Below are 19,783 nucleotides of genomic sequence, written 5' to 3' on the forward strand. Positions count from 1 at the left end.
ACATACTCATGGCTTGGGAGCTTACTTTAGTAAGTGTATTGTCAAACTGATTAAGAGAGTGCAGCTAATCAGGTCATTTGAGAGAAAAGAAGAAACAGATAGGTTAGCCCTGACCTGAGGCAACAGCAGTGGTATAACTTAAGATCATTTGTGGCACTTAATGGCGAAACCTAAAGGGCAAATAATGTGTCATGCTATTACTGTCCCTTGTCAAAACATGAGGGAATACACCATAGCAGATTCAAACCTACTAGTGATGGTAGATCACTTCTATGATAACTTTTAAATATTCATATTTTGTTTTCAATAGGAAATAGTAAAGGATTAGATTGTTCCTCTTACCGGGCCAAACACACTGCAGTGCTATTCTCATTCACACAATTCAAATGGAATATAATTTGCAAAGATGTTTCCTCCCTAAGAGGAAATTCATTAATATGTTGTCACGAAGGGTATAGGGTTGGAAAAGGTTAGACATGCAATTCCAAGGAATGTTGTTACATATGCAATGGCTTGATGGGTCACACTGTAACTTCAAAGACGTGACCAAAAAAACCTCTGAACATCAAATCTTCAACAAGAGCTTGTTTAACCATTTTGATCTTTGAAAGAATTCAAAGATACTCTTCAGATAATATATCATTTTAAAATGTATTCAGTATGTTAGCATATACATACACAGGGAAGGGTAAACACATATGAAAACGTGTGCATTTCAGCTTGGTAGCCAGGTTGGTTATTCTATAGCCAATGACATGTTCTATATACAGTACTGAGAAAACATTAGATATACTCACACAGATGTACACACATCCGCTATACAAAACAAATAAACACACTCATTATTTATATTTTAAGGTGTGTGTCTTCTTAATGTAAGTGACTCCATATATTGTCTTACAGAGTATGCTATTGTGCTCACTGTTTAACTTCTTAAGCTGTCCTTGGACTGTATAGTAGGTGTTGTGGTAAATAATTCAAATAAAGTCCCTAAGGGAGTTGAGGAGTTGCTGAAAATGCTTGTAGTGTTTTATTAAAATGCACATCAATTACTGCAAAACATTTTCAGCAGATCTACTTTGCATTCCAACGGAGTTGATGTACAGTATGATGTGCTTTCATAACTGCTAAGCCTTGTGCCAAAGACTACATCAAAGCTTTTAACAAGCCCTATGTAGCTTACATGAATTCATAACATGCGTCTTTAGATATTAAGCTTCAATATACAGTCATTTCATACAGTAGACATTATCTGCAGCTTCAACAATTGAAGCCAAACTGTGTTTCTGGGTAAAAAATTACTATATGTGCACTTGAAAGAGGTCTCTTGACTACAAAATGTTATGAATGTTGTGTAGAACTAAATCCCGCTAGGTTTCTCATGGACAAACACATACATGATTCATTTCAATATATTCAGCTGAGCATTAATAATGAATTATTTACCTCTTTGGGTATGCATCAATTGACATGAAGCAAACAAAGAGAGAGTAGGCAAGGGCCAAAAGCAGTGATGTATGTTTTTGTGCACCAGTACGTGTGTCTATGTCTGTATCCAGGTACTGTGTATCTAGGTTTGTATGCATGTGGCAAGAGGACCATACATTTTCCAATCCCTCCATCTGCTTTGTCAAATACTAAGCCAAGGTGGCTGTGTGTTCCCATAAAACCTCATCTCCCTCAAGGTTTTGGTCCAACATTCCTGTCTGGCTGCTTCATATTGCATTTTGATTAATTAGTCTTCAATTTCGATACTAATGCTATTCATATGGTTCCTACCCACAGAGCTACATCAGTCAAATTAAGGCACAACAAATGTCCCCCAAGATTGAGGATGTTTAGTAGTGCTCAGAGAGTGTGACCTCACTCTGAGAGAGAGAGAGAGACAGACACACGTATATAAAAATAATGGCTGTGCACTGGATCTCTTATCGCTGCTCTGTGACAGCAATAACAGAATCAGTCAGCCACAGGCAGCAGGCATTCATAAATGTTTATCAGGTGGCATCCCAGCTCATTAAAATGCACAAGCTGGAACAACATGGGTTGATGCCGTTTGTTAAGTAGTCTAGTCTATCTTACATTATTTTGGTGTTATATATCTCTTTCTTTTTTGAGTTAGGGCAGATTACCACCCATTGTTTTCAGTATTCTATGAGATGCTGACAGTAATAACTTACAGCTTGTCTATAATAACCCCAGCTTTGACCTCTGTAGGTCAGATATGAACATCTTCAGTGCAGTACCGCCTGCACAAGAGTGGGTTACTAAAAGTGTTTATCCTCCCTACAACAGGATGTCTGTGGTTCATGTTACGCCTGAAACTCCTGGTGTGGTCATTTTCGCAACCAGCTCTCACAGTCTTGCGTCAGAGTTCATCCATGTTTCTCAAACATCACATTTCAAAGTTGTTCCAAACGTCAAATTTTGAAGTGTTTAAGGTTTAGTTTAGGGATTAACTCAGCATTTTTAAGGTTTGGGATAGGCTTAAAACAAAAATATGAAAAGCTTTCTATCGCTGGATTCAAACTTGCATCCTTTGGAATCAAAGGCAGATGCTTACCTTCTTGAAGATAACAGAGCTCACTGCTGCCCCTACTGGCAGATTTCCATGTAATCTCTCGGTGTCCTCAGACATGGATGGACATCAAATACGGAGTTTTATAACGGGTGACCTGTCTGAATTTTCAAACCAAACTGTACATTCAAAACAACAACTGGGACCAGAACGTATGAGTAAAAAGTCTAATCAACAGCTGGGTCTGAGTTCTTCTGTGAGAGCTGAACGGAAGCTAAATCCCACTCACTCACTGAGAGATTGGATGTGTGCTCAGCAAAAAGAGAAACAAAGAGACTGAGAAGGAACCTAACTTCTGATCCGGTATGTCTGCCTCATCTCCTCCATGGAAAAACTCAACTAAAATGATCAAAAACACATTGTAAGATAGAATCAAGGCCATAAAGGTCCCCAGCAGGTCCATTCCCTCACTTTCATCTCCCTCCTTTAACATAATTTATCTTCCTACCTTTAATTTACTGCCTTCAAAAGGTATCCCTCCCTCCTCTCCATTGAAAGTAATAGGCCAAAGAATGCTTGAGGTTTCAAAACATGGGAGGGAGGATTATTTTTTTGAGGGAGCATGGCCTTATTTCTATTACAGAATATTGGATGACTGTCATTCATATTCCATTCACCCAGCTCAATGGAACAGCGATAGGTTTAGGCATTTACATCATATTCAAATCATGAGATTGCTACAACCTAGCCTATGAATGAAAGAATTTTGAGTAATCAAGGTAACAGACACATTCAATACCGCCTTGCATACTCTTGCCTGCATCTAGCTGATCTAGGTGTAATCATTAGTCCAACAGTTGCAAATGAGAGTTTCTATTGGACAAATTTAGGTATGTCTATGCTGGTTTCGTCCTTTCACCTATTCCCTTCCCTTGTGGATTTATTTCAGTGCAAAACACATCAGCTTTCTGTGACCAGGCGCAAAAACCTTTCAGAGCCAAACCTTCATATCATGACCGCTAACCACTACACACAGCCTACATCGTTGTCACTTCATAGTCAACATACTAGAACTAACACGTAAGTATCCAACTACAATCATGCAGTACAGTGTACAGTCATAAAGCAGTTTAGCAGCTACACCAGTGGGCTCCAGTGGAAATAAATGAATAAAAACCAAAACCGTACCTTGACTTGGAAGAGTTCCAGTGTTGGATAACTATAGCCAGCTAGCTAACATAGCATCCCTCTCTGTTTGAGCCGGGTGTTTGAATAGGGTAAATATTTGTTTTTCAAAACTGTTCAACTATTGTCTTTCTCTCATTTTGAGTCAACTACTCACCACATTATATGCACTGCAGTTCTAGCTAGCTAGATTATGCTTTCAGTCTAGATTAATTCTCTGATTCTTTGATTGGGTGAACAACATGTCAATTCATGCTGCAAGCGCTCTGATAGGTTGGAGGACGTCCTCAGGAAGTTGTCATAATTACTGTGTAAGTCTATGGAAGGGGGTGAAAATCATGAGCCTCCTAGGTTTTGTACTGAAGTCAGTATACCCATAGGGCAGCGCACAATGGCCCAGCGTCGTCCGGGTTAGAGTTTGCAATTGAAACAGTGTTTTAATAAATGATTTGGTGTCGTGAATATATTTAGTATTGTTTAATCTAAAAAGGATCACTTTTTTAATGTTTCACTTTTTATTAAATTAACTGAGGTGGATGGTCCTCCCCTTCCTCCTCTCAGGAGCCTCCACTGTCACTGTTTGGAGATACAGGGGAGGCTCTTATGAATATCAATGTGACAATAACTACTGTCCAAGTTTGTGTGGTCTACATTTGACTCAAGCATGTAGGCAGAGAGTATAGGCCAGGTCTTCTCTGTATCAATGTAATATGAACAGCATGGGAATATTGACAAATAAAATTCAAGTCATGCTCCTTGATTACCTGTCCTTATCTTTGGTAGCCTAGTCTGTCACTGTAAAACGTCTGCCAGGACCCACATGGGGAACATACATTTGAGAATTAGGCTATTCCGACATGATTGACAGTTTAACATTATTTTTCAAGCAAGAAGTAGGGTACTCGATTCTAACTGGGTAAAAGTAGGAGTCTAATAGGGAAAGAGAGAGGGATAGAGAGCTTGTTGTTCACCCGCCTCCATCCATAATGTGACTTCGAGAACACAGTACACAGAGCATCATTCACCGTGCCCGCTTCTTCTCTCGTCTCCCACGCTCACATCGCATTCTCCCGCTCTATGCTCGCGCAGATGTGGACCTGAAGACTACTCAACCTCTCGTTACAAAATTGCCGTTTGTATGTAATTGCTCGACATGTTTTTCACATTAAATTAGACTGAACCTGAAGACTGCTTGTCACAAGTAGACCAATGCTGTTTTGGGGAATAAAATAAACTACAATTTTTATTTTTGGGTGCGTAGGTTGGTTGTCTTGACTAGGGCAACAGTATGGATCTCTCATTTATAGCTGCACAGGTAAGAATACGCGCTGTGTTTGTGTTAATAAGTGGTTTATTTAGCAAACAAGTGGTTACAAAGCGAACCCTGACTTAACTTTATTTTCTAAAATGTGAGGGCGTGGCATTGTTGTTTTTAGTGGTGTGTGGTGGACACTGTAGACATTGACGTGATTTTCTGCAAATTATAGGCTATTTTATGGCTATTTTATGTATCTGTAGAGCTGTTAGGGTAAGATGGATAGATATGTCACTCTTTTTGAGCAAGCTATACAGTATCTCTAAAATACTAAGGTTTTTGGACATTACGCTAGTTCTTCTGACAGATACTCCCCTATTAGAATACATGTTGAAAATCCTTGTTTATGTCGGTTTCAATTTACCGCATGTTAAATTGACCATTACAAGGGTAGGCTGCCTACCTGTATTTGCATGTTGTCAACTACAGGTAAATGACAAAATGATGGAAAAACTTTAGTCAATGAAGGATACAAAGTATATTGAAAGCAAATGCTTCAACACAGGTGTTGTTCCAGAGTTAATTAAGCAACTAACATTCCATTATGCTTATCTTCATGTATAAAAATGCTGGGCATGCCATTATTTTGGCTACCATCCCAGCTAGCACATAACGTTCTGAGAACCATATGTTTTTTAGAGGTTGGTCAGAGCGTGATTGTCCTATGGTAATTTTGCATACAACCTTCCCAAAACTTTTTGGGAATGGTGTAGGATAGTTGCTTGACTTTGGAACATTCTCAGCACATTTAAGGAACTTGACAAAACATTATTTTCTTGGCATTTCATTACATTAACAGAACTTTTTCAAAAATGTCAAACATGGTTACATTTAAATTTTGGTAGTGTTCTAGAAATCTTCTTCTACTGGTTTGACATTGGGAATAGTTCAAAGAATGTTAAGAAACAATGTTCCTCTCTGGGAATGTCAGTACTTCAGCATACCATTTCCTTCGTGGTTCTATTTAAAGTCATGTTCTCAAATTGTTCAGAGAATGTTAAGAAAACTCCATCAAAAACCACAAACACTTTAGTAACGTTCAGAGAATGTTCTAAGAATGTAATTTGAAAATATTCGTTCAGCGTCAACAAAACTTTATCCTCTATCTTGTTAAGTGTGTTCAGGTGTGTTGGCTGTGCCCACTAACAGCTTTGTATGTGTAAAAAAACACGGCATGCTAGCTCCATCCTGTTGGTGCAGTGGACTAATTCCATGGATAAAGAACAGAAGATTATAGGTTTGAATATCACTGATGCCATGTCACAATATATATATATATATATATATATATATATATACAGTGCCTTGCGAAAGTATTCGGCCCCCTTGAACTTTGCGACCTTTTGCCACATTTCAGGCTTTTTTTTTGAAGAATCAACAACAAGTGGGACACAATCATGAAGTGGAACGACATTTATTGGATATTTCAAACTTTTTTAATAAATCAAAAACTGAAAAATTGGGCATGCAAAATTATTCAGCCCCCTTAAGTTAATACTTTGTAGCGCCACCTTTTGCTGCGATCACAGATGTAAGTCGCTTGGGGTATGTCTCTATCAGTTTTGCACATCGAGAGACTGAAATGTTTTCCCATTCCTCCTTGCAAAACAGCTCGAGCTCAGTGAGGTTGGATGGAGAGCATTTGTGAACAGCAGTTTTCAGTTCTTTCCACAGATTCTCGATTGGATTCAGGTCTGGACTTTGACTTGGTCATTCTAACACCTGGATATGTTTATTTTTGAACCATTCCATTGTAGATTTTGCTTTATGTTTTGGATCATTGTCTTGTTGGAAGACAAATCTCCGTCCCAGTCTCAGGTCTTTTGCAGACTCCATCAGGTTTTCTTCCAGAATGGTCCTGTATTTGGCTCCATCCATCTTCCCATCAATTTGAACCATCTTCCCTGTCCCTGCTGAAGAAAAGCAGGCCCAAACCATGATGCTGTCACCATCATGTTTGACAGTGGGGATGGTGTGTTCAGGGTGATGAGCTGTGTTGCTTTTACGCCAAACAAACAATTTTGCATTGTTGCCAAAAAGTTCAATTTTGCTTTCATCTGACCAGAGCACCTTCTTCCACATGTTTGGTGTGTCTCCCAGGTGGCTTGTGGCAAACTTTAAACAACACTTTTTATGGACATTTAGGTCAACATTGGATCATTCAGAGATCCTCACTGAACTTCTGGAGAGAGTTTGCTGCACTGAAAGTAAAGGGGCTGAATAATTTTGCACGCCCAATTTTTCAGTTTTTGATTTGTTAAAAAAGTTTGAAATATCCAATAAATGTCGTTCCACTTCATGATTGTGTCCCACTTGTTGTTGATTCTTCACAAAAAAATACAGTTTTATATCTTTATGTTTCAAGCCTGAAATGTGGCAAAAGGTCTCAAAGTTCAAGGGGGCCGAATACTTTCGCAAGGCACTGTATATTTGCATGATTAATGCCTAAGGAAATTAATTTCCAGCTGTCCTATCTGTGCTTGGAGTTTTATAAAAAGTCAACCCAAAATAAGTTTGCAGTGCTATTGAAACATTCAGTGAACATTTTAAGGAAGTTTTTAAAAAAAACTCCAAATAACCTATACATTTCATCCTCAGTGTTAATCACACCTCCCAGGAAAACTTTAAATGAAACAGAGTAAAATGTTCTCAGAACCTCGCTGAAAAGTAAGGATTAAAAGTTCCCAGAACAGGCAAAATGTTCACTTCTGTTCTCAGAACGTTTAAAAAAACATTCAGTTTTACCAGTCAGGAAATGTATGGCTTTCTCCCCACAACCAAAGTGAAACCAAAAACAAATTTTCCCACAACTTCCAAGGAACCAAATGTACTAGGTGGGATGGCTTTGCCCCCATAGGATGACAATGCCTCCATCCACAGGGCATGAGTGGTCACTGAATGGTTTGATGATCATGAAAACGATGTAAACCATATGCCATAGCCTTCTCAGTCACTTGATCTCAACCTAACACCATTCTCATTTATGGGAGATTATTGAGCGGTGCCTGAGACCGCATTTTTCACCACCATCAACAAAACACAAAATTATGGAATTTCTCATGGAAGAATGGTGTCGGATCCCTCCAATAGAGTTCCAGACACTTGTTTAATCTATGGTGTATTCAGTCTGTTCTGGCTCGTGTTGGCCTAACACCCTATTTAAGAAACTTTTTATGTCAGTGTTTCCTTTATTTTGTCAGTTACCTGTATATTGCTACTGACATGTGGGGAGGGTTGGGTGTAATATCTGAAAAATGTAGTCCATTACTGCTTTAGTTACATGAAAAATGAAGTAGTAATTTCAATTACTTTTGGATTACTTTCACTTCTAACACCTTGGCATATTTCATTTAGTAACATGACTATTTCGTGACTATAAAGCATACAGATCCTGTAACTTACATGTTCTATATTCTATGTGAGACAGTACACACAGGCTCCATACTAACTTTTTCCTAATGTTTTCAGCTGGTGGCACAAGCCTATGATTTGGTTGCACCAAAATGTTGTTGCGGGGTCAGGCAATAGAAATGTTTTTGTAGCCTAATGATCTTATATGAACCCATTCAAAGTGCTTAATTCGAAGTGTACTAAACTACTAAAATGATGTGGGACACTTGCTCATTTTCAGATTTAATCAGGGTGGTTTTCATTCACCTGCTCAGGTGGAGCGACATTTGTCTTAGATATAAAAACAACTCTTCCAAGTGGGATAGAATTTAGGTACAATAGTGGTAAAGAAAATCCAAGGACACCGGTGAGCTGAACAAAATTACTCTGATAGGCCCAAACATCTGTTAAGTAATATAAGCTATAATTGTATAATTGTCATTGTCTCAAAGAGTCATTATGACTCATTGGTCAATTAGACATAGCTAGGTGTATTTAATTTTAATTTCCCAATTAAATAAGAGATTTGAATGTCTAAAGGATAAAAAAAAAGTAAGATCCTTTCCCTAATGGTGGCGCTCTAACCATGCACAAATCCCATAAGAACACAGCCATTTTTAAGTGCAGAGTTTGTGCATTGTTTTTGTCTACTAGATAGCAGTAGGAGATCACTTGATGTCTCATAGCCACTTGAAACCAGTTGCCTCTAGTTTGGGTAGTGAGTCACTGTGCCAAAATGGCTGAACGGATTTTCAAGCCTGACATCTTAAAATGACTTTAGCAATCAGGGAGATTCTTATGACATTGCCAGCAGTAAGATTTTATTTCGATTTCCAAAACAACCACTCAGAGTTTAACAGGTTATGGGCCATTCCGTTGATGTATCGGATTGACTTAATTAAACTGGTATTGACACTGTTCAATGGAACAGCACAGGCATTTTGCTACTGTATACATAACATGTGAGTTAGTTAAAGCTGCATACAGTAGTACTCTTGACTCTGAAAGATTATTCTAATTTTCACAATTCATGAGAGTGATGGTGTTTACGACAACAACAGCAAAATGCAGTTGTGAATTTATGGTGACAGTGGAATAAAAAAAAATGTTTCCAGAGACAATATTCAGAATGGGATTCTGATTAAATATGAGTTAGTTTGGAGGATTTTGGAGCATTTTCTAACATGCTTTAGACCACAGAGGTTGCTGAGGGGAAGACAGCTCATAATAATGTCTGGAACGGAGCTAATGAAATGGCATCAAACTACATGTTTGATGTATTTGACACTATTCCACTGATTCCGCTCCAGCCATTAGCACAAGCCCATCATCCCAAATTAAGGTGCCACCAACCTCCTGTGCTTTAGACACATTTTTATAATATATTGTAGTCAATGGGAAGTGATGACTCTGCAAAATGTGTCAACCAATTTTCTCTGTAATGAACCCCCCCCCCAAAAAAATATATATTTTTAAATAAATAAATAAAATAAAAAAAAATATATATATATATATATTTATATATATTTTTTTTTTTATATATTTTTTTTAATATATATTGTAACGGATGTCGTCTGGAGATAGAGAGGAGGACCAAGGTGCAGCGTGGTAAGTGTTCATGTCTTTTTAATAAACAAACTGAACACTGGAACAAAACAATAAACGATGTGAACAAAACGAAACAGTACCGTGTGGCCCAAACACTCACACGGAAACAAACACCCACAAACCAAAAGTGAAACCCAGGCTACCTAAGTATGATTCTCAATCAGGGACAACAATTGACAGCTGCCTCTGAGAACCATACTAGGCCGAACTCAAAAACCCACATAGAAAAACAAACAGACTGCCCACCCCAACTCACACCCTGACCATACTAAAACACAGACAAAAACAAAGGAACTAAGGTCAGAACATGACAGATATATGTGTGTGTGTGTGTATGTATGTGTGTCTATATATATGTAACAGATGTGAAATGGCTAGCTAGTTAGCGGGGTGCGCGCTAATAGCTTTTCAATCGGGGACATCACTCGTTCTGAAACCTTGAAGTAGTTGTTCCCATTGCTCTGTAAGGGCCGTGGCTTTTGTGGAGTGATGGGTAACGATGCTTCGAGGGTGGCTGTTGTCTATGTGTGCAGAGGGTCCCTGGTTTGAGCCCAGGTAGGGGCGAGGAGAGGGACAGAAGCAATGATGATACATTGATGCTGTTGACCCGGATCACTGGTTGCTGCAGAAAAGGAGGAGGTCAAAAGGGGAGTGAGTGTAAGCGATGTGAAATGGCTAGCTAGCTTGCGGGGTGCGCCCTAATAGCGTTTCAAGCGTTTCACATCGGTTAGATATATATAATTAATACAATGGTTTTGGTGATCAACTATAATCACAGAAAGTGTGAAAATAAGTATATATGTTAAAATGTGTGAAGCTCCCCTTTAATGGAGGTGAAACTAATTCCAGAGCTCTGAGTGGCGCCGTAATAGTGTGCCATAAGTGCAAGCAGCAGTCCTTGGAGTCTTGACTTTGCGATGAGAAAACATGGGTGTTTTTTTGTTCATCCATCTCAGTGTACCAGCACTGCTGAAAACCAATGGACCTTCTACCCTCACTTTGTCTCCAAAAGATGACTGATGTCATCATAAGTCTCTTTCCTACAGAGAATAGAAGTTCCAGAGAAGCTGAGCTTTTCTAATGCAGTCTGCATGGTTAGCTGTGGATTTTGTCCAGCAGTAGATAGTGGCTGATGGTGGCTGGGGAGAGGGTTGTGTAGGCCACATAGATACTGTTAAGTTACTGTAATACTTACTTATATGGTGTAGTCTACCACAGAGACTATGTAGAGAGAATAGACTAAGCATGGGACCCTTGAACAGAGATAACATTGTACATAATATATTGGAAAAATTCTTCAGTAAAGCTTCAAGCAAAGAATGTATGTTAATTGTCCTTGTAACAGGTATTTTGCATTATGCATTGCAGGGAGATCAGTTTTGATGCTGACTACCCAACAAGACTTCCTCAGCCTAAAGGTCTCAGGCATACAGTAAATCAACGTTTTTTTTTTTTTTTCTGTACTGTATTTGTCAGTGCTCAAGTTCAGTGAGGTTAGGTAACTGAAAGTTGCCACTTTCATTGTAAAATAACCTTCGATAGAAGTGCTCAAACAATGCATCCTTTTTGTTTTTTGATACTATTTGAATTACAAATGAAAAAGCCATACTTCATTAGGTCAAAAGTAGAGTCGTCCTCAAGCATTACAGAACATGGATTAATAGGCGACAATCATAACCTCTTGAATGCTAAGTTGAGAGCAATAATAATGTATTCTGTCTAGAATAGACACAATTATGAAATGATAAATACCATAACCTACAGAATTTAAGCCAAAGGGACAGTATTTACTCATCGTTTATTTTAACTGGGTAGAGACATTCTCCTCATCCCCCAGCTGTGGGTCAACTAGGGCTGCACAATTAATCAAATTCACATCGAAATCCTCAATATTTACATTTGCAATATCCATATCGCAAGAGGTTCATATCGCATGCAGTATTTTATAACCCCCTCAGCCGCGTGCAAAATAGTTTTTTATAGTTTATGTAGCCTTACGAACATAAACCCAGCACAGGACAAACATTTATTGGGGGTTATTTATTCTGTCGAAGATTACATTTAAAATAGGAAAATGTATGAGGGAAATCACCACAAGGTGAAGTCACCATAAGGTAAAGTTCAGTCTAAATCACAATCAAGTGAAGTAACTCTGTTTAGTAAAGTGCATAAAAACAATCTGAGTACAATAAGTACAAAGTAAAATGCATAAACGGTGGTGGCTCTGCTTTCTATTAAAAAAAAACAGAAGAAATTACAGACCACAATGTTCACAGTTAGAATAGACTTTCTAACAGTTCAAATGTCTGAGTACAAGATGTCCATTATCAAAATTATATCTTGCATGAAAAATACAAATACATTTTGTCATAGAACAATGTGAATACTTACAAACACACTGTCCACGTGATACGCTAACCCCACATGGAACAATAGATCCTCATCTAACCCATAGAGCTCTGGGGGAAGCGACATATCACAATATAAATTACAATTTAAAAAATGAAACAAAATAAAAAACCCTGAAGCTTTACATGAAACAGAATGCCATTCTGAAAATCACTCACCCTTCAAATAATCTTACCAACTCCACAATGTGGTTCTGAGAGCACTAGCATTCAGCTGGCAAGAAGCTAACACTTTATGTGACAATCTGAAAATATGTCTAACATGAGCATCTGGCATAAATATTACAAAACAAACTCTTACACTTTGTAGATGATGCAAAATATGATATATTTCGGTACGAGTGTAAGATTTTTAAAAAAGTATTATTTACTAGGGTTGGGCAGTATACTATATACAGTGGGGCAAAAAAGTATTTAGTCAGCCACCAATTGTGCACGTTCTCCCACTTAAAAAGATGAGAGAGGCCTGTAATTTTCATCATAGGTACACTTCAACTATGACAGACAAAATGAGGGAAGAAAATCATATTGTAGGATTTTTAATGAATTTATTTGCAAATTATGGTGGAAAATAAGTATTTGGTCAATAACAAAAGTTTATCTCAATACTTTGTTATATACCCTTTGTTGGCAATGACAGAGGTCAAATGTTTTCTTGTAAGTCTTCACAAGGTTTTCACACACTGTTGCTGGTATTTTGGCCCATTCCTTCATGCAGATCTCCTCTAGAGCAGTGATGTTTTGGGGCTGTTGCTGGGCAACACGGACTTTCAACTCCCTCCAAAGATGTTCTATTGTGTTGAGATCTGGAGACTGGCTAGGCCACTCCAGGACCTTGAAATGCGTCTTACGAAGCCACTCCTTCGTTGCCCGGGCGGTGTGTTTGGGATCATTGTCATGCTGAAAGACCCAGCCACGTTTCATCTTCAATGCCCTTGCTGATGGTAGGCTTTGTTACTTTGGTCCCAGCTCTCTGCAGGTCATTCACTAGGTCCCCCCGTGTGGTTCTGGGATTTTTGCTCACCGTTCATGTGATCATTTTGACCCCACGGGGTGAGATCTTGCGTGGAGCCCCAGATCGAGGCAGATTATCAGTGGTCTTGTATGTCTTCCATTTCCTAATAATTGCTCCCACAGTTGATTTCTTCAAACCAAGCTGCTTACCTATTGCAGATTCAGTCTTCCCAGCCTGGTGCAGGTCTACAATTTTGTTTCTGGTGTCCTTTGACAGCTCTTTGGTCTTGGCCTAGTGGAGTTTGGAGTGTGACTGTTTGAGGTTGTGGACAGGTGTCTTTTATACTGATAACAAGTTCAAACAGGTGCCATTAATACAGGTAACGAGTGGAGGACAGAGGAGCCCCTTAAAGAAGAAGTTACAGGTCTGTGAGAGCCAGAAATCTTGCTTGTTTGTAGGTGACCAAATACTTATTTTCCACCATAATTTGCAAATAAATTCATAAAAAATCCTACAATGTGATTTTCTGGATTTTTTTTCTCATTTTGTCTGTCATAGTTGAAGTGTACCTATGATGAAAATTACAGGCCTCTCATCTTTTTAAGTGGGGGAACTGGCACAATGGGTGGCAGCCTAAATACTTTTTTGCCCCACTGTACCTTTTAAGAGGAGGGATGACCTTAATGTAGGTCAAATAGAGGCACTATGGGCTCAAGTACATCTGCCTCACCAGGCACCCGTATTGGTAGGATGTGTCTATAGACCTCCTAGCTCTACAGTGTCCTATCTGGATGACTTATGTACTTGGTTTGACCAGGCCACAAATAGCAACAGAGATGTATTTATCTTGGGTGATTTTAATATAAATTGGAAGGATCACAATAATTCGAATGGAACAAAATTAATGAGATATGCTAAGAACTGTGGTTTGAAACAAATGGTTAATGATACTACTAGATCTTCAATTAAGTTGGGTCATCGTTCAGACACATGCATTGATCTGATTTTCTGTAATATACCATTGCAATGCTTAAAAGCCAGATCAATGCCAGTGGGCTGGACAGACCATAATATTGTGACCATAACCATGAACACCAATTTTTCCAAAGAAACCCCCTAGGATTGTGGTCAAAATAAATGTTAAAACATTTAATCATGAGTTATTTCTAAATTATTTGGCTGCTGTACCCTGGGAGCTGATTATCTAGAGGATGATTTAAATCACGCTACAGAATGTTTTATTGATTTGCTCATGGAGGTAATGGACCATCATGCCCCTATAAGAAAGAGTACAGTTGGTGCCCGTCCATCTCCATGGTTTGATGATGAACTGGGTGAGGCTTTTTCTCAAAGAAATATGGCAAAAGTCTTAGCAGCCAAGTCAAAATTAGAAATTGATGAACAGAATTATAGAACATTACGTAATTATGCAGTTAAATTGAACCGAAAGAAAAAAAAGTTATTTTACAACAATGCTTTTATTGATTGTAAAAATGATTGTAAAAAGTTATGGAACACAGAAGTCATTACCTGATGGTAAATCTACAGGTTAAGGTCTTATGGACAATTTTTTGCTTCGCTGTGCTGCTCCCCAGATTGCACTTTCACTGAGATACATATTTAATTGGTCACTGGAAAAGGGGATGTTTGCAAATGTATAGAAGCATGCGAAACTGTGTCCTATTCCGAAAGACTGCAAAGAACCCATTACTCCTGCCAATAGTCGACCAATTAGTCTACTCCCTACACTCAGTAAGATATTGGAGGGTATTGTGAGTAGACAAATGTGGGAGTACGTGGAAAAGAATGATCTGATTACAGCCAATCAGCATGCTTATCGCAAAAACCATTCCACTACCACTGCATTGGTTGACTTGACTGACCAGTGGCTCAATGCTATGGATAATGGCAAATTTGTAGGTGTACTATTTTTAGATTTCAGTGCAGCATTTGATTTAGTGGATCATGGAATAATTTTGACAAAATGTAATGCATTATGGTTTTAAGGAGGTAGCATTGAATTGGGTACAGTCATATCTAACTGACAGGAAACAGTCCACCTATATCAATGGTTCATTTTCTTCCCCTTATGTGTTAAACTGTGGAATACCGCAGGGCAGCTGCCTTGGGCCACTTCTTTACTTAATATATACCAACGACCTTCCCTATGCCTTGGTTTAAACTCAAGCTACTATATTTGCAGATGATACTACAATTTATGCAGCAAGACAATCGGTAGCAGGCTTTACAAGGAGATTTGGAGAATATCAGGAAGTGGGTTTGACAAAACAAACTTGTTTTAAACACCAAGAAAACCAAAGTTATGTTGGTCTGTTCAACTAGGAAAATGCCAAAACAGCAATTAAGTATGGGAGGAGTACAAATTGAAGAAGTGGCAGAAACCAAACTATTGGGAGTGCAGCTAGACAACTGCTTATCATGAACGTCTCAAATAACGAATCTATGTAAAAAAATATATATATATTATATCAGCATGCATAATCAGAAGGATAGCTAAATATTTACCAGGAAAAATTCTTCAGCAAATAACACAAGCATTAATTGAGAGTCAGGTGAACTACTGTTCGATGGTCTGGGGAAATGCATCATCAAGTGAAGTTAGGAGGCTGCATAATGCACAGAATAAAGCAGCAAGGATTGTTTTAAGGTGGAGAAATGGTTCTTCTGGTGCAGTCATGCGCAGTGTTCTTGGTTGGTCATCAATGGACAAGATAATTGCAAAAAACATGCTTATTTTATTTTATAATATACATCATTTAAAACGGCCAAGTTCTATTCACAACGGTATTCAGTTGGTAAGAGACAGACATTCCGTAAATACTAGGAATAGATTGTCCACCATCTATGCGTTATCCAGACAGAAAAGAGAAATAGGCAAAATAACATTTAGATTTAGAACAATAAAGAAATTGAATAAATTAACTGAGCAAACTAGAAACCTTTCAATATATACATTTAATTATTACATTTATTATTTTAAAACAATTTAAATATAGTATATAGAAATGTTGTGGGACTATAGTAGATGAAGAATCCATTTTTTTTAGCATGAGTATTTATTGGGTCATTATGCTAGTATATTATGTGTGTTTGTAATAGTGTGTTATATGTGAAAGTGTGTTTGAATTATAAATGATATTTTAATGTTTAAGGACTCTTGGAAGATTAGTCCAAATGGGCACTAAAATAGATCCAAATCAAATCAAAATCTACCAAGCGAGTTCTCATCTCTATTATTTGTAGCCGTCTATTTACCATCACAAACTGATGGTGGCTCTAAGACCGCACTCAATGAGCTGTATAAGCAAAAAAACATGCTCATCCAGAAGCAGTGCTCCTAGTGGCCGGGGACTTTAATGCAGGCAAACTTCAATCCGTTTCACCTCATTTCTACCAGCATGTCACATGTGCACTGTAGACCACCTTTACTCCACACAGAGACACATACAAAGCTTTCCCTCACCCTCCATTTGGCAAATTTGAACATAATTCTATCCTCCTGATTCCTGCTTACAAGCAAAACCCAAAGCAGGAAGCACCAGTGACTCGCTCAGTACAGAAGTGGTCAGATGACGCGGATGCTAAGCTACAGGACTGTTTTGCTAGCACAGACTGGAATATGTTCTGGCATTGAGGAGTATACCACCTCAGTCCCCGGCTTCATCAATAAGTGCATCGACAACATCGTCCTCACAGTGACCGTACATACTGTACATATCCCAATCCGGAGGCCTTGGACTACAGACAACATCCGCACCGAGCTAAAGGCTAGAGCTGCCGCTTTCACGGAGCAGGACACTAATCCGGACGCTAATAAGAAATCCCGCCATGCCCTCAGGCAACCCATCAAACAGGAAAAGCGTCAATACAGAACTAAGATTGAATCCTACTACACCGGCTCTGGCGCTTGTCGGATGTGACAGGGCTTGAAAACTATTACGGACTTCAAAGGGATACCCAGCCGCGGAAAAGGAGGTGACGCAAGCCTACCAGACGAGCTACATTCCTTTTATGCTCGCTTCCAGGCAAGGAACACTGAAGCGTGCATGAGAGCACAAGCGGTTCCGGATGACTGTGTCAACATTCACAAAGCAGCAGGGCCAGACGAATTACCAGGATGTGTACTCAAAGTATGCGCGGACCAACTCGCAAGTGTCTTCACTGAAATGTTCAACCTCTCCCTGACCGAGTCTGTAATACCTACTTGTTTCAGAGTTCAACACCATAGTGCCCACAAAGCTCATCACTAAGCTAAGGATCCTGAGACTAAACACCTCCCTCTGTAACTGGATCCTGGACTACAAGCCCTCTTTGGGTACAGCGAGCACCATCCCCCTCTCTCTGTCTCTTACAACCAGGTTGCTGTGGTCAGAGAGATCGTAAATTCCTAGGGAAGACCCTGTCTCATGGCCACACAGTATAGAGACAGAGTGAAGTTTCATAGAGAACAAAGGAATTTCTTCCACCTCACAGAACTTGAGGTCCGAACAACATTTATGTTCCGGAGAAGGTATATAAGATCGGTGAAGAATCCAGCTACGAACTGGTCCGTTTGTTACATTTTGGTGAAGCTCAAGGGAGACGGTGCGGCCACTTTACCATAACGCTGTTTATATAATAGCCTCCGATATGAGGTTTACATCTAATTATTGTATAAGATGAATGAGGGTGATACTGTTTGTAAAATTGTTTAATGTGATTTTGGACTGTTTAATGAAGGAAATTCCAATTCCCTTTTGAGTTTAACTAAATTAGAGGACCACCCATGAGCCCAGTTAGGGTCGGGCATCCTTGGACAGGCCCTTTCCTGCAATTCCGAATAAAACCCCAACTTTAAGAAGTTCTCACTAGACCATGTTTTTCTCCATTACGAGAGGCCAAAGGTTACAGACCATTGCTGAATCTTTTAACCATACCACGTGGTTAAACTCTTAGACTATCGATACCGACAGAATAAGAACAAGTCTTTGATATTAATTACTAGTCTGCAGCTAGGAATTCGGTATCATTGAACACGAAGAACGACAACCGCCGAAACATCAATTCTACAACATTAATTAATGTCGCTCTGAACTATCCCCTCTAACCACGACAGACAGACAGAGAGAGAGAGAGAGAGAGAGAGAGAGAGACGGACAATTCTACAAAAGAACTAAACATTTCAACAGCGATCAAGACGACACACTGAGCGTAAATATATATATATATATACAGTGCCTTGCGAAAGTATTCGGCCCCCTTGAACTTTGCGACCTTTTGCCACATTTCAGGCTTCAGACATAAAGATATAAAACTGTATTTTTTTGTGAAGAATCAACAACAAGTGGGACACAATCATGAAGTGGAACGACATTTATTGGATATTTCAAACTTTTTTAACAAATCAAAAACTGAAAAATTGGGCGTGCAAAATTATTCAGCCCCCTTAAGTTAATACTTTGTAGCGCCACCTTTTGCTGCGATTACAGCTGTAAGTCGCTTGGGGTATGTCTCTATCAGTTTTGCACATCGAGAGACTGAAATTTTTTCCCATTCCTCCTTGCAAAACAGCTCGAGCTCAGTGAGGTTGGATGGAGAGCATTTGTGAACAGCAGTTTTCAGTTCTTTCCACAGATTCTCGATTGGATTCAGGTCTGGACTTTGACTTGGCCATTCTAACACCTGGATATGTTTATTTTTGAACCATTCCATTGTAGATTTTGCTTTATGTTTTGAATCATTGTCTTGTTGGAAGACAAATCTCCGTCCCAGTCTCAGGTCTTTTGCAGACTCCATCAGGTTTTCTTCCAGAATGGTCCTGTATTTGGCTCCATCCATCTTCCCATCAATTTGAACCATCTTCCCTGTCCCTGCTGAAGAAAAGCAGGCCCAAACCATGATGCTGCCACCACCATGTTTGACAGTGGGGATGGTGTGTTCAGGGTGATGAGCTGTGTTGCTTTTACGCCAAACATAACGTTTTGCATTGTTGCCAAAAAGTTCAATTTTGGTTTCATCTGACCAGAGGACCTTCTTCCACATGTTTGGTGTGTCTCCCAGGTGGCTTGTGGCAAACTTTAAACTACACTTTTTATGGATATCTTTAAGAAATGGCTTTCTTCTTGCCACTCTTCCATAAAGGCCAGATTTGTGCAATATACGACTGATTGTTGTCCTATGGACAGAGTCTCCCACCTCAGCTGTATATCTCTGCAGTTCATCCAGAGTGATCATGGGCCTCTTGGCTGCATCTCTGATCAGTCTTCTCCTTGTATGAGCTGAAAGTTTAGAGGGACGGCCAGGTCTTGGTAGATTTGCAGTGGTCTGATACTCCTTCCATTTCAATATTATCGCTTGCACAGTGCTCCTTGGGATGTTTAAAGCTTGGGAAATATTTTTGTATC

The 19,783-nt window shown here is 39.1% G+C and overlaps 1 protein-coding gene across 1 annotated transcript in view; it reads left to right on the plus strand.

Annotated features, from left to right (window-relative positions):
• The first annotated feature begins 4,665 nt into the window (after positions 1-4,665).
• The window catches only part of LOC110497748 (uncharacterized protein C14orf132-like), a 45,357-nt gene continuing 30,239 nt past the window's right edge, over positions 4,666-19,783 (plus strand). Inside the window, exon 1 of the mRNA XM_021574079.3 lies at positions 4,666-5,018. Within this exon, the coding sequence (XP_021429754.1) occupies positions 4,992-5,018 (27 nt within the window). The 5' untranslated portion in view covers positions 4,666-4,991. The remainder of the gene's footprint in view (positions 5,019-19,783) is intronic.

The sequence above is a fragment of the Oncorhynchus mykiss genome, chromosome 19, assembly GCF_057628025.1.
Source record: "Oncorhynchus mykiss isolate SJ-2025 chromosome 19, ASM5762802v1, whole genome shotgun sequence".
Taxonomy (NCBI): Eukaryota; Metazoa; Chordata; class Actinopteri; order Salmoniformes; family Salmonidae; genus Oncorhynchus; species Oncorhynchus mykiss.